This window comes from Podarcis erhardii (assembly GCF_964252035.2).
Source record: "Podarcis erhardii genome assembly, chromosome: 6".
NCBI lineage: Eukaryota > Metazoa > Chordata > Lepidosauria > Squamata > Lacertidae > Podarcis > Podarcis erhardii.
In genome coordinates, this window is record NC_138510.1 from 52,541,750 (window position 1) to 52,557,744 (window position 15,995).

General features: G+C 42.4%; 1 protein-coding gene across 1 annotated transcript; it reads right to left on the bottom strand.

The window, feature by feature from the left end:
• Positions 1-4,460: 4,460 nt before the first annotated feature.
• LOC309343741 (uncharacterized protein) lies at positions 4,461-15,789 on the bottom strand. The gene is made up of 12 exons (XM_081865616.1): positions 15,667-15,789; positions 14,879-14,945; positions 13,665-13,698; positions 12,748-12,908; positions 12,192-12,273; positions 11,208-11,388; positions 10,603-10,670; positions 10,381-10,457; positions 8,873-8,973; positions 6,759-6,853; positions 5,825-5,956; positions 4,461-4,662 (listed from the first exon to the last, which is right to left on the bottom strand). The coding sequence occupies exons 2-12, from the start codon at positions 14,942-14,944 to the stop codon at positions 4,526-4,528; spliced, it is 1,134 nt and encodes a 377-aa protein (XP_081721742.1). The 5' UTR covers position 14,945; positions 15,667-15,789; the 3' UTR covers positions 4,461-4,525.
• Between the last annotated feature and the right edge of the window lie 206 nt (positions 15,790-15,995).

Here is a 15,995-nt window from a genome sequence, read left to right on the forward strand (position 1 = left end):
TTCTGGGCACAAGGCACATTGAACTCAACAGAACTTGCTTTTGCATAGGCACACACATAGGAGTGTGCTGCAGTGTATTACATTAGTGTGAGTCAACTACAGCAGTGCAGGTGAACTTGGATTTCAGGTACAGTATATCTAGAGCAGGGGTTGCCAGTCTTTATGGGTACAAATGCAAACTGGTGAAACTTTTGTTGCCCATCTTGAAGGGGAGATGTTTAAGAACCATGTGCTTTACCCTGGGCTCTTTAAAGGAAGGGGTGGTATAAAAGCAGAACAACACAACACACATAGGGCTGAACAGCCCATTTCATTTTACATTATTCATGCATTACAGATGCAGGGAGTCAGGAGCAACTGTGACTTCCTACTGTATGTACACATGGCAGCAAAATGTTCATCACTATATAATGTGTGAAGCAGGCCTGAGCTATTGCTCTGGAAAAAAAATGTAGTTTGGGCTTAAAGTAACATTACCGCACTGTTGGTTTACAGGCAGCGCTGGCCAGACATATTTTGTCAAGCCAAGTGACTGCCCTGAACAAGCCCATCTTTGTATCCTACCAACCCTGCATCATAGTGCAAGGGATTGTGGACCACCCCTTTTTACACACTGCCTCTTTAGCATCCCTGCAACTCACACCATTCCAACTACCTCATTTGCTTGTGTGATCAGGCTATATTCACTGCCAAAATGAAGAGGTGTCTTTTGGGAGCTGCTTAAGTACTTTGGTCTCTAGAAGCATTGATTTGAGATTCAATTTGCACAGAGAGAGATGCAGTTGAGAAAGCTGTTTATAATAATAATAATAAATAATAAATTTTTATTTATACCCTGCCCTTCCCGGTTCAGAAAACTGGGCTCAGGGCGGCTAACAATAAATTTAAAACACTTAATTGATGCAACAAAAAATAGCATAAAATACAGTATAAAACGTGAACGATAAATTCAGATTTATAAGTCTTAAAAGGTAATTTAAAGAGGACAACATACTATTGTCCCTGAAGGAACCTGAGAGAATGCTCTTTATTGTTATATAGTTGAATGGATAACTTAACATTAATGTAAATGCCCTTGATACTTTATGGTTCAGTCGGGTTCCCTGCAAGTCCAAATTGTATTCTTCTTCTGTAGTTCACCTTTAAAGCACAGCAAGTCAAAGCACTGGAATCTAGGTTAGCTAGCCTCATGGTGTTACATAATAACAAGGCTATTATTATGACATCACTTAGTAAAAGCAACCACAGGGATTTTTTTTTATTTCAAGCCAATACGCATACTCAGATTTAAGTTTTATTTTTAAAGATGCTTAAAAGGTCACTAGCCTCATGAAAAGCTCCATTTTTTCCCTAACAGCGGCTTAGCAGCCAAGTTTTAGATGAGAAATATGCCTGCTGCATCCATTAACCTTATCAGCTCTCATCTTTAGATTTTGCTTTCACTAAAGCAAAAAACAAAACCAAACCACAACCTATATGTTTCAGACTTTCCTGGACAGGCCTCTTTTACAGTTAAACTGTTCTAAAATGTTAGTATTGTCTGCCCCATGGGCATCAAGGGTCATTTTGCTTCTAGTCAAATTCCCTTACAAAGCTGAGTTTGTCCTTCATTAGCAGCAATGAGCTTGTTTTGACATTGTTATAGGTCAGTGGCCCCAGGTGGCATCTTTTTGTGTTTCTCTCTTCATATTAACAGAGTACTGCAGTACAGGCAACAAAGAAGTTTGGGGCAGAGGCAAGACAGCCCATAAGGAGCCATCTTTCCTAAAGTATATTCCCCATATGCCAGTGCTGCTTCCTCCATAACTAGAATGTGTCCTAATACATGCCAAGATACTGGACTAAAGAGCTAATATTTTGTTCTACAATAAGTAGTAAAATTAAAATTTATGATATAATGTAAGTTCTATATGAGCACTATCCTATAGTTGTATGTGTATTCTCTACAATAGTGATTACAATGCAAAGACAGACTAAATCAGAACAGACAAAGTAGTTTGGTTACCACAATTTTTTATTCCTTTCCATTTATAAAAAGTTTAAGTTCCAGCAAAACCCAGTGTTCCATCAGCTGAGCAGCATCAAATTTGTTGGCGAATACACACGATTTGGTCCCACAAATAGAGTTAGTTACATGCTTTGCGACAAACTGTGCTGTCTAGAGGTCATTAATTAAAGACTTCTCGGCCTATATTTCTCCAGCCCTAAAAACAAACCAGTGTGTTACGAGCAGCCCAGAACTAATAAGCTCTAGGAGCAATCACTGCTTGCCAGCACTCTTTGAACTATAATGGAGCATCTGTTGATTTAATCCCCTGTGGGCTAATTCCCCTCCCCTTGCCATTAATCGTTTTTCCTTCTGAAGTGTTTTTACCCTGAAATTGGACATGCTGTCTACTGCATATGGCCCTTTGCGGGATTCCTCTTAACACAGGATTCCCTAGTTGGTTTTGTATTATGGGGTGGGGTGGGGGTAGTAGGAGACACACTTCACTTAATGTTCTAACATGTTATACACACAAGCTCCAGCTGCTACACTATATTGTCTGAATAAGATGGGGAACTTTATCAGTTGTAACAGGTTTGAGCTTTTAATTCAGGCATTGACAAGGGAGGAAACAGCAGCCATTGATGCAATTCCAGATCAGTAAACTGGCACGCAGTCTTCTGAAAGTCCAGACCAGGAGTTTCAGAATAACTGTACTGTACAGGAAAGCTTTTAACACTTACTCATCCTGGTCCGTCATATAATTCCAGTTTTTACAAGAGTTACCAAGTCCGGACGTGAATATCTTCTCCATAACTTTAAGAATTTTAGTGTGTTGAGGTAGACAGGATCACTTTTGCTCAATACAGTGGGTGAACAGGCTGCCCTTTTCACTGGTATGAGTACAACTTACTACCAAGGCAAGAAAAAGCAAGCCATCAGTCAACTGAAACAGTAGGGAAGAATGTGCAACTGCTGCACATTCTCATTATCCTAATTGTGCTGAAGAGCAGCAGGTAGCCCCCAAGTAGTGAGTGATTCCCCACCAACAAAGCTATGGCAGAAGGTATATTTTGTGCAGCAAATTAATGCAATGAAGCCCTTTTTATTTATTTTTAATGTGGAGGCTGCAAGTGTGAGGAGAGGAGTAATGGGAGCTACTTAACATTTTCCTTGCATGAGTTGTTTCCACTAAGTATTGCCCTCCACAGGTTTTCTGCATCTGGAGCATGTGTAGAATAGTTAGGGGGCATTTTTTAAACAAATAGCTGGCAGTCACATGGCCCCTGTCCCAATACTCCTCTGCTCAAAATGGCAGCATTCCACAGCTGCCTTTCAAAAAAAACCAAAAAAACCACACCAGGATTTTACTATATGCATTTCCTATATGTCTTGGCTAGCAAGTGGTTGATGGATCTCATTCTATGTGAGCTTCTAACTTAGTTTGAAAGTCTTTTTTAAGCTCAGTTGTGTAATCTTGTTTCAATAAAGTTCTGAAAACTGAGAAGGCAACCAAGACTCTTTGGTTCTGCTCCTACTGGTCTTATTCCAAGAAAGGACCAGAGATATGAAGGATATTTAACTAATGCGTTGAAACTATATTATGCTTTGTCACCTGATCCAAAATTCAGAAACACCAATGCCACTACTACTCAGACCACTTTAGGTCACTGGAAATCATAGTTCACCAGCAGTTCAACTGGCAAGGAGGGGGGAAAAGTTAGCTGCACAAAGTATTTCCCAGATAAGAGAATGCTCCCCACAGGTTTCTTATCACACAGCCAGTCTATCCTAGTCAACTGCTCATGTGGCACATCAGTGACTTGCCAAAGTAGTTTAACATACTATATGCTCCCTTCTTCAGTGGACTGTTCCCATCACTGCTGGTTTTGTCTTAGTGCTGAATCAGGAGCTGTTGTGCGGCAAGCACCGTGACACAGATTAACATAGGCTTCCTCAACCTTGGCCCTCCAGATGTTTTGAGACTACAATTCCCATCATCCCTGACCACTGGTCCTGCTAGCTAGGGATCATGGGAGTTGTAGGCCCAAAACATCTGGAGGGCTGAGGTTGAGGAAGCCTGAATTAACAGAATCTGGGGTAAAGTGGATTGCTTGCCAGAATATTTTCTCTTGCGGCTCAGTCTCAATATTTCATTTCAATATTTAAACACTGCAAATTATGAGAGATGAGAATAATCAGTTCCTTGAAGCTGGCCGATATGATCCATATCACACACGCAGGGACCAGCAATGCAATTGTTCCTTTTCCAGAAAGGGACACTGGGAAATCTCTGAACAGAACATATATATATATATACACACACAACACACCCTTCTCAAATGATTTCAGCCCCCTGCATCATACTTGCATGTGCTAATATCACCAGGTCATAGGTTGAGGTTAATACTGTCCTTCTACCTCAATGTTGCATCTGTACAAAAGGCAGCTGAGTGTGTGTGAGAACAGTACGTATGTTTCTCTGCTCTTTAATTTGTTTTCTCATTAGAAAGAATGAGGCAATCCTTAGGTGAAGTTTTAAAGGTTACTCAAGTTGAGCTCAGGAGGAGTGTCAGTCAGCTCACTGCTGAGGTCTTCTGTGTCCAGCGTGCCACCAGCTGCACCTCCAGGGGTCTTCTTTTCCAGCTTCAAGCCTGGTATGGAAATCTTGTCATCTACAAGTACAATACAAAGCAATTATCTGACTATTTTGTGGTTATTGTTATAACATTTTGCAATTCAACAGTATAGAATTAATAAGCTAGAAAGAAGTGCTTTCAAAAAAAGAGGGGAAGTTTAAAAAAATGAAAAGATTGAAAGAAAACTGGTAGACCACTTTTCTGAGCTACTATACAGCAGCATATTTTTCCATACGTTAAAATTTTAATAGACAAAGTGTTGTCTTCCAGGACCAACACATGTACAGATGTTAAGTCTTGTATGCGATCATCCACAAGCATCACCGTTGAGCCAGCAGTGAGTATATCTATAAGCTTCCCTTTCATATTTATTACTAGTGTCAAACCCATTTGTCAAGAGCTTCAGAAGAGTCTTCAAGCACCCAACTATGGAGTGATTGGTTTTCCTTTACAAAACCCAAAGGATTACAGTGGTACCTCAGGTTACAGACTCCGCTAACCCAGAAATAGTACCTCGGGTTACGAACTTTGCTTCAGCATGAGAACAGAAATCGTGTTCTGGTGGCGCAGTAGCAGTGGGAGGCCCCATTAGCCAAAGTGGTGCTTCAGGTTACGAACAGTTTCAGTTTAAGAACGGACCTTCGGAAAGAATTAAGTACTTAACCCGAGGTACCACTGTATTTGGCTCATCCCCTAGGCATGAGCTTAGATGTGCAAAATCTTCTGGTAAAAGACAACTCTACAGAGGGAAACAGCTCTAGTAAAGATCCGAGAAAACACTTTGAGGGCACCAGAACAGAACACAGTAGAAATGTAGCAGCTTCCTTCAAAAAGACTGAGTCACTAGGATTAGGGTAGAGAAAAAGCAAAATGCAAAGAGGTTTAAAGAGAATCTGTGCACAAGAATCTTAAGCATCTTAATGAAATAGGGTAAGAATTCCCTTGATGAGAATGTTAATCCCTTTATTCTCAAAACTGAGGGTTCCTCTATGTGGTGCAATATGGGCTTTGCTATTTCAGAAACAGAAGAAAAGTAAACACAGCAAGTAGTATTTTCAGTATCAATCCGTTCCTCTTCCAGGGTACTCTGGCAATGCTGCAATTCAAAATAAAAACTTGTAGAGATAAACTTCACAGCCCCAGAGCAATCACTAGGTAATGGTTTCAGTAAATATTTCAGAGTTACACCCAGGCTCACCAGCAAGTTGTGCAATCTCTGGTTCACTAAAGAGTTCATCTGAGCTGACATCTGTGAGACTGAACTCAGAGGCTGAATCGTCACTGAGAAGGGATGACAAGGTAGCATCATGCAGCAAAACTCTCTTTTTTCCTAGGGGACAAAGTTCAAGGCAGATTAGGGAGACTAGCAGCTCACTTAAAATTCTGAGCTTTGTCTCAAAGCAATGTTTACAACTTAGTAAATAACTGAGCTTGCCCTTACTGTCCAAAGTCCCAACGATTCAAGACAAGACCATGTATGCAATGCCAGTATACTTTTTTTTCTAATTAAGAGCTTTATTATTTCCATTTAAAATATGGCTGGCACCTGGGTTTATCTGTGGAAAGTGTCATGCATACATAGGGCAGGATTCACCTTACAAGTCCTGGCAGTGGAAGCCTGTGCAAGGGGGCTTATCTTTTCCCCCAGCACTCCTGCAATTGGTTTCAGCAGTGTTGGGAGAAGCCCCAGGTCAGGGCATGGGGGAAGGAGAGAGGGAATCGTTCCACCTGGTAAGCTGATATAGTGTGACACTGAATTCCTCCCAAAATGAGTAAAACTGAGAAAAGCGAACTGCTTCTCTGACCATGTATATATTTTACAGGAGCAGAATATTTCACAGCTGAAGATGAGAGTCTAATGGGTTGTGCTGAAGCAACACTGGTACAATGAGGGCCATTTTACACAATGTTATATTTTCCTTCAAAAAGTTAATATATCCATAGCAAAAAGCAAATACTCTTTCATGCATCTGAGTGCTTATTTTGCAACAAGACTGACAAATGGATGTGCAGCAGCTGCCCAGTCCACAAACTTGCAGCAAAATGAGCCCTCATGCCACACTTCCCATGTGCACCCATTTTCCTAATCAGAGATGCTCTCAGTGTCAGATGTTCTAAGAACAAGCACTTACTTAGACGGAGGTTTTTGTCTCTTAGTGGACCAGCGTAGAGTTCATCCTCCAAGTGCAAACCTTTCACCTGTTCTTTTAGGTCAGTAACTGTACTTCTGATTAAAACAAATTCAAAAGCCCACATAAATTATTAGTGCAGATAGAAGAAACATATTTATAAGAGATGAGGCACTCTTGCACCTCATAAATCTGGGCGATGCAGTCAAGTAAGCTCATAACAGCTCTGTGTGATTCACTTAATGTCCGAAAGTATCCGTAGGCAGTGAAATAATCAAGCCTTCAGTTAAAATGGAAATGCTTGATGAGCTAATGAAAAGCAAGCCATGACTGACTTCAGTGACAGAGCAGCTAAGTTTATTTCAATGATATATTCAATGGCTTCTCTGGTGTTGCTTACTTAGAATCATTCATAGGTTTGGGAGGAAGACAGGGAAATAAGAGGAACTAGAGAGAAAAGACTTTGATCCTCTGAATTCAAACCACTATAATGTGACTCAGTCACTACAGGTTCTGTGAACCTGGGTGATAATTGCTGGAGAATGTTCTTTCATTCCCAAGAGATGAATACTAGGAAATGGACATGTACTGTGCCACTCAGTACATCCCCTCTTATTAGATCCAAGCAGTTCATGGATGAGATTATCAATGTCTACTAAGTCTTTGTAGGCTATGTACTACCTCCAGTCCCAGATCACATGCAGAAAAGTGCTATTGAACTCATGTCCTATACTTGTGGATTTCCCATAGCCATCTGATTGATAGGGCTGGGGAAGAAATTCAATTCACTTTGCATTCGAAGGCAACCTTATCTAATTCAGATTTTCCAAAAAAATATGAGAACTGAAATCCAACCATCTTTCCCAATTTGTGCTCCTCCAATTTTTGCAATGCAGTTCCCCAGGCCAGTAATGTGTACAAAAATGCACATACTAAGGTAAAGTGTGCATACAAATGCATATGCTATGGAAAATAACATACAAAAATGTTTATATTATGCAACATTGCATATAAAATGTACATATTACTTAATAAATAAAATCACACTAACACTCTGATTAATTTTCATGAGGGTTTTTTTTTGGGGGGGGGGAGAGGAAAACTGATGTAGAAATGTGAAGAACTGAAATTAAGTATGGATAAACAGGAAACTGAAATTGACATCTCTGTCCATCCCTACTGGCTGATCACTGCAAAAACAGAATGCTGGACCAGTCAGACCTCTAATCTGAACCAGCACGGCTCTTAGGTTCTTACAGTTCAAGGCAAAAGCTATAAAATGCAGCAAGGCAAAAAAGCAAATACTTAATCTCAATCAAAAGGGACAGAAACAGGAAATAGTGGACAGAGGTAGCTGATGTTTGAAGTGGCATGTCTGTGAGCTCTCTTGATAGAAACCCCTCTCTAAACAGCACCAAGTGTATCATCAAATTCACTGAGCTCGTTCGCAAGTTAACATAAGGAAGTTCACAGAAGGAGAGTTTCCTGCCTTCTCCAGCCACCTGTGCTCCCTGAAAAGTCAGTCTGGGAGGTCAGGAGCCCTCTTGAGCAATGTGGGATGGGTGAATCACCCCAAACCAGGATTAGGATTGATCTCAATGGGCTCAATGTAAAGTTAACAGAAGAAACACTTCCCTTTCTCTTTTCCCCAGCAGTCCCATTTCACATTGATCATGAAGAACTGACTCTACACAGAAGTTGTTTGGGCCTGGGCTGGGGTGTCAAGTGGCTATAGGGAGAAGGAGATGGGAAATATCCAAACCATTGGGTGACGAGGGCAGTCTTCCTCAACCTGCTACCATCCTGTCTGGTCAGGAATTAGTCCAAAACCTCTGGAAGGCCCCAGATTAGGGAAGTCTGGTTTGGGAAGAAAGCAAACTGCTAGCCTTCTGCAGCACCTTCAAAGATTCTTGTCTCATCACTGCCTTTTTGGAGGCTAATGCAATGAATAGGAGGCCCTCTGGTGGACAATTGTCTACTAGCAACCATCTACAACACCATTTTTGAATTAGAGAAACAGTGGTAATAATTTAGCAACCATGCACGTCTCAATCCTGCATCGAAACCACGGGCAGCTATCAAGTGAAGCACATACAGCATAACATGTGTTTCCCTACTTGACATGACTAAGTTCCTTCTGAGTGCTCTGGGTCTCAATCCTAGCTTTGTCCAAATCCTTAGTCTGAGCTTTATGACTGTCCTTCAGATCTTCCAGCATCTGGGAATAAGAAGACAGATAACTATGGTTTTAACCTAAGCTTTTAGGGTTCATTTTGTTTTTAAAAGAAATCCCCCCCCCACAAAAAAAACATAAGCAGGGAGTTAAGAGTGTTTTGGGTATTTGCTTGTTTTTTAGTTTTAAAGTATATCCATAGTTTCCCACTCATGTATTCTTCTGCAGAGATTAGCATATACCCACAGACAGAAGCAGAATGGCAAACACATGTGACCATATTCCTAATACCACTGCACTGCTTTTCCCAGGCTAGGGAAGCACAGCACAGTGGTATAATGGCCTTAAGAGGTGCCCACAAGTTTCCACAATGTTTGGAAGCAGTAGTAAGTCATTAACTATTGTTTTAAGCGAATTAGGCTGTGCACAAGCTAAGCATCTGTGTATACAGCTGTAACCCTCCCACTTGACTCCTCCCTCCATGAACAAAACAAACAATGAAATCATTTTGCATTCAAACCAGCACTTCTGGTTTGTCTCCAAATAAAACCTCACAATTTGAAGCCAAGGTTAAATCATTACTTCCCAATAGCGGTTTGTTTGCTCTAAGCCCACACTCTATTTTAATGTGAAAGCCGGAAAGGCAGGACATACATCAAGACTGATGGTGCTGGTTATAGTTCAGGAATCTTTCCATACCTTAAGAAACCATCATTAGGGAAGGAAGAGTATTTAAACAAGTGGCATCAAAGGTGAATGACTACTTCTTGAACTGAATATTTGCTAGTGCAGCAGGTGGGGCAAATCTTGGCCAACCAGGCTATTTTCCACAAACCATGCCCACCAGTCAATCTGCTGACAAATCCAAGTGGCATCAGCTGTCAGGTGGGCAGGGTTCAATTCTGCCTTGGCTGCACAAACAGGTACTTGCAAGCCTTTACTTCTCAGCTGATAAGCAAAGCTTAACTCCGCATGTTGGCTGTATGAGCAGGAACCACAGGCAAGGCAAGCCAAAAGGAAGGTGCTTTTTGTGAGCATTGAAAGAAAGGAAGAGAGTTTTCACAAGCCAAGGCAGAGTGCATGAGGGAAAAGGCCTTTGCTTGCAAAATGGCCCTTTCTTCATTTCCTCCTGGACACAAGGATTTTCGCTAGTGGGCAAGACACTCACCTGTCAATCATGTAACATGTCATAGAATTGACGGGTAGGTTGTTGACCTGCGAGGAGGTGCCAGATAAAGCAAAAAAAGGTTCTTCACCCCTGTGCTAGAGTCATCTAGCTTGTAGGTATAGTGTAACCTTGTTCTAATTTTTCAGTCATCTCTGTCTTGTCTGTCCAATATATTTTAGATATCTGGGGTAGGGACTGCATCCCCCCTTCATGTTCCATGCTGGGCCTCGGACTACTAGCACAAAGTGAATGGGTAGCAGCAGGGAACCTTCTTAACAACGTACCTGACAGTATCTTCTTTGAGTCTTCTTTATCTCATCAGTTGCAGACACTTGGTGGAACAGATCATCCTCTTGTTGATCTAAAGGGTGCAATAAGCCATGTCATTTTCTCAATTCTGTACATATTTCTCTCTTCCCAATGAGGCCCACAGGGCACATAGCCTTTATCCCAATAGTTATTACAGGACAGAGGCCAGGGGAGCAGGAGCATCAAGTAGTACTTGCCTAGTTTGTGCTTCAGGTGTTCCATCTCTCTTCTGATGCACTTATATTCTTGCCACAAGATTTTCTTACTAGAGTAAGAAGGAAATCAGGAACAGAATTAAGACAACAGGGATCACTTTTCTGGATTTACTGCAAAGTCCATTCCAAATTCAGCTGTTTTAAAACATTAATAGTTTTGAAATTTATAGAATTGGCCCCATGCCAAACTGAATCCCAGAGAAATGGTAAGATAGAGCTCAAGCATTCTTGCATTGTTGGCTTTCTATAGGCTAGAAATCCGTGAAAAATATATTGCTAACCTACAGGGGTCCACTCAGGTAGCACAATTCACTACAAGCAAGTGGTTATTAGAACAGCAACTGTTATTCTTCCCAGCACAGCAGCAACCCCATTCAAGAAAACTTGGCAGAGGCCACAGTTCATTCAAGTCTTTGAAGACATTCTCAAATTGCAAATGACATGCCAACTTTCTTCCAGCAATTAATGATCTGCAGTTGATACTTGGAAAAGTACTGTTCTTTGTCCATCACCACACTATCCCACTCATCTCGAACATCCCTATACATAAAGCAGAGTTACTTTCACTAGATAGCTCAACTGCTGACCTCTCCCGCATATCTTGCATGATGCCAGGGTTGGAAAAAGGATCAGGAGTACAGTCACCATCTGACTGCTGAAACACTTGCTGCCGAAGGCTACGGAACTCAGTCTTCAGCCCTTCCATCCTGACTCCCAGCACTGAGTCTAAGCTGCCGTGAGAATTGTGCTGCAGTCGATCCACCTCCTCTGCAACATGAAGTAGGACAGGACGAAATTAGCCAACAGTATTCCCCTTGGCTGTTGTGCAGATACAGTGACATTGATGCCCGTTCACCATTGGTGCACGGCAGTCTGTTGACCACATTCAAGAGAGGTTTGTCCCCATCAGAATACCATAGAGCTGGCAAGAGTGCTGACAGACATAAATGAAGTGTGGATTCAAGTATGAGGAAGGAGGGAGGTGGAGAAGTGGCTGGATTCTTAGGTACCATGACATACCGGTATTTCTCATAACAGGATTATCAGTTAAGCAAGAGAAGAATCTTCCAACAGTTTCATTGGATTTTTGTTCATTTCTGGGTCCAATTCAAAAATGCTAATTATTATCACTCACTAAAATCTGCTGGAGGGGCTCTCCTTCATGTCTCAGTGATGAATTATGTTAGGCTGGACTGCAGCACAAACCGTCTCTGCAGTTGCACCAGCTATGGGGAACTTTTTTTATGTCCACCCTGCTCCATCCCATCAGCTTCTAAAGATGACTCTTTTGGGAGTTGTTGATGTTTGAAACCTCCTGAACTGAGGCATTTTCTGTGCATGCACGCTCTCTCCCATATTTGTGCTTTTACCTTGTATATTTCTCAAACTGTAATTGTAAGCTGCTTTGAACATTTTAATACAAAAAGCAAAAATAGAAAAATACACGTTTTAAGTAAAATAAATAAAACTTGTGCTCTTTTAGGTTTAGAGGTGAAACGTTTCAACAGATCAGTAATAGGAGAAAGGGCAATCTGGCAGAGGCAATGCCAAACTGGACAAATCTCTCATACCCTCTAGGTGACTGATACTCTGCTGCTGCAGTTCCTTCTCCTGTTTCAGCCGATGTACTGCCTGGGTGAGGGATTCTATGACCTAAGAGAAAGAAAGGAGGACCAGAGTCATGGGAACAGCAAATACCATATAAGCAAGGAGCCCTCAAAACCTTAGGCTGGAACATAATATACTAGAAAAACTAATCCTAACCAAATTGTTGGTTTGAGAACGTGTATTATTTCCTATTACATGATTTAAATCTCACATTTCCTCCAAGGAGCAGGGGTTGGAATTCATGGAATTCCCCACTATTCTAACTTCACGACAATCCAGTGATGCAGACTAAATTGAGGCACAATGGCTAGCCAAGGTCTCACAGCGAGTTTTATGCCCGAACAACAATTTACAACCCAGATCTGTCTGCTTTAAGTTCAACCATCTACTGTATGGCACTATCTTCTCATGTGGAAGACTTTGCATGTGGTTTTGCTGGTGTATGCACCCAGATGTATTAGCAAAGCTTTTCTCTACACCATAGCATAGTAGCTTGTGCATCATTTCAGCGTCACTTACCTGGGCTTGGGAATGCAATTGCTTGCTGATGGCAGAAAGCTCCTCAGCAGCCATTCTACAGCATGAGTGAGCTCCACATGTGAAATGCAGGGGTGGTGGTCCAGTCTGTTGCTCAGTCAGAGCAGCACTCTCAGTATTTATTCTGTCTAGCAAGAGATCAGCTGTTGGGATGGAAAGGAACAAACCTGACTGGTCCACTTAGTATGGAAACTGTCAAAAGTATCTACCTACATTGCTTGCTCTCCAAATCACCTCAATTGCACCATTCAGCCTACTCCGCTGTGCTATTTCTTGTCCATGTGTGCTCTTGGACATATAGCCCCTGGTATGGAAATCTTTCCTTTTAAGTATTCAGCTTGTTACCTCTTTCTCTCACTTTTAAGAAATTAAAATATTCTCTTCAGTGGCTATTGGATTCCAACCCTCTCCCTACTCAAAAGTTAATTATTGTAGGCTTTCAACCCTTTTATACTACCTCCCTTTGATTTGGGCAGGAATTTGCTATACTTTCCTGCTTCACCTCATGCATATTAGGTGCTTTTATAAATAGCAACCAATGGTGTAGAAGTGAGTTTACTATCATTTTTAAAAAGCAAATCCAGAGTTGGAAAAGGGAGAAAACAGAGGTGGGGGTGGATGTGTAGGTTCAAAGAATCACCTCGCTGTACCAGACCCAGCTCCATCTAGCCTTTCATTCAGTTTGCAGGAGCAGCCAGTTAGTTAGATGCCTCTAGGTGCTTATAAGCAATACACGAAGGCAATTGCCTTCTCTCACTGTTTGCTCCCAGGATTTATATACAGTAGAATCAGTAAAGAGCTCTCTAATCTCAAAACTTCAGAAATTCAAAGTATTAAAGAGATGTTTCTTTCTGCAAAAGGTGCTTTAGAATTATACAATGCAGGTCAATCATTCTTACCTTTGGAAGAGATGCTGGCAGTGTTCAGACGTTGCTGGAACAAAAACAGAAGATGGGACAGAAAGTTATAACACTGTTTTGAATAAACAGTGGAAAGATTAACACTTGAGTGTATGAATGCACATTGCTTCCACTGAGGGATGCTACATGAAATTTAAGTTAGAAAGTACTGCATAAACACTTGGAGAAGAACTGGCAAGACAAAATGTTCTCATTCATCATTATAGTGCCTTCATTGGACACGACAGTAAAATACACAGAGCAAGGTAAATCTGCACAGTGTCTTAATGCCACATTTTCCAGGTAACGACAGCAACTGTCATTTGCTAACTTGGCCAAAGATCAAAGAAGCATTCCCATACCTTTATTTATAAGATTTCAAAGGTGCTTTTTAGCTGCCATAGCCAAACTGGTGTACAAAATAGTCAATGTATCTTAAAATCACAGGCTAAAAATAGCAAAACTACAATAGCAATACAAGCCCAGAACTAAATAGTTTAACAGCAAGAACCCAGGTAGTAAGGGTGATTTCTAAAAGCAGAACAAAATTAATAAAAACCCACAAAAATGGTTTTACCTGTATCCAGAATGTCATGGAACAGAGTCAAATGAACAGCTCTTATAAGTTAGCTCCAAAGCTCAGAAAAACCCCACAGATCCACATGGATCCTCAGGATTTTTGCATTGGGTCACCCCAAATTCACCATCAGATCACATAGCATGTCCATGGCTACAGCCTGCACCAAACACACACACACACATCCACTGTTTCGTGGGGCCGCAATGGCACAAAAACGTAGTTACAAAGCATGGATCCACATGGATTCTCAGGATTTTTGCATTGGGCTACCCCAAACTCACCGTCAAAACACATGTCTGTGACTACAGCATGAACCACAAAAATCATACATCCACTGTTTTGTTCAGAATTTTTTTTTCTTGTTTTTCTCCTCTAAAAACTAGGTGCAGCTTATGGTCAGGTGCGTCTTATGGAGCGAAAAATACAGTAATAGCCACCTTTAACAATCAGCAGCAAAACACTCAGCAGATTTTATTAAAGACTAGTTCTTGGAAACTATCATCAACACATTTCCTCCTTGCAGAACACAACTTTGGTGTGATCAACTTTTAAATATTTAGCAGCATACACCCCCCCTGTTCAATTACACTAGACACTTTTCTTCAACCAGTATGTTGCTCCAAACAAAACTTGCCTTAATTTTTGCCATGTTGCTGTCTGCTGCAGTCAAGAGAGAGCTGAGCTGTGTGTCCCAATCCATGCTGTTAGCAAAAAGATGTTTTAACAACTCACTGGCTGCTCAACTGTAACCCGGGAAGAGTCCTTGGCTAGAAAGAAATCCCAGCAGGAGAGAAGAGCGCCTGCAAAAGCAGCAGGAGACGGTTTATTTTTCTCCCGTGAGCAACGCTGAATCTCATCATAGCAAAGGAGGGGTGGGGTGGGGAAGGTACAGACTTGGAAATGCAGACACTTTTGCAGAAAGACTGCCTAACAAGTTTCCTTCACATCACACACAAAAATGCCTTTTAAGGGAATGCAGCATCAGACACCCAACATCTCTGGGACAGATTCACAAGCACCTTTTAACTACTGTGCCAACAGTTTAAAGAGCACAGCTCTAAAGCACAACGCTCCGGAGGCCCATAAACTCTGTCAACGATAGACCATGGCTCTCTAGGGGCAGAGATAACCAAGCAGTTCCTCAGCAGAGGGGAAATGGAAGCGGAGGCGCCCTCTTCCCACCCCCGTCCTTAGAGACTGCGGCCAAGAGCAGCCCCTCCAGGGAGGTCGCTTCCTGGTGTCCGGGACACGTTCTGGAGCGCTGGGCGAGAGGGTCTCCCTCGGCCGGTCCCACAAGGGAGCGAGGAACTCCCCGCCCGCCTCAACCCAGCCACGGCCGGTGGTGGCTCCAGTCTGGAGGGCTGGCTCAGGAACCACGTCAGCCTCTCCGCTATGAGGACAGCCAAGCCAGGCCCCACTCACTAGCGCTCCCGGCTGCCCCGACCAAACGGAGGCCAAGGGAACGGAGGGTCGGGGGCGAAAAGCCGCGCCGGCCTTGCCTGGACCCGCAGCCAGACCCCCTCTCCGAAGGCAAAGGATTCGAACACGCACGTCCGAAACCGCTAAAAACCCCGAGGCAGGTTCCGCCTTCCGCTCCGCCGCGGAGGTTTCTGGAGAGGAAAGTCCGTAAGGCCTAGCGGCTACTGTGAGGGGAGAAGTCACCGGGACTGCATTTCCCGAAAGCCTCTTCGCGCCCCAAAGCGGGGGGTGTCGGGAAAAAGCGTCCCGGTTCCTTATTGGGAGAGGCGCGC

Coding starts and splice junctions, on each gene's coding strand:
- LOC309343741 (XM_081865616.1), bottom strand. CDS start 14,944: ATGGATTGGGACACACAGCTCAGCTCTCTCTTGACTGCAGCAGACAGC. Junction 11,389..12,191: donor GAGTATCAGTCACCTAGAGG/GTATGAGAGATT, acceptor TTCATGTTGCAG/AGGAGGTGGATCGACTGCAG. Junction 6,854..8,872: donor AAGGAACTTAGTCATGTCAA/GTAGGGAAACAC, acceptor TGTTTTAATCAG/AAGTACAGTTACTGACCTAA.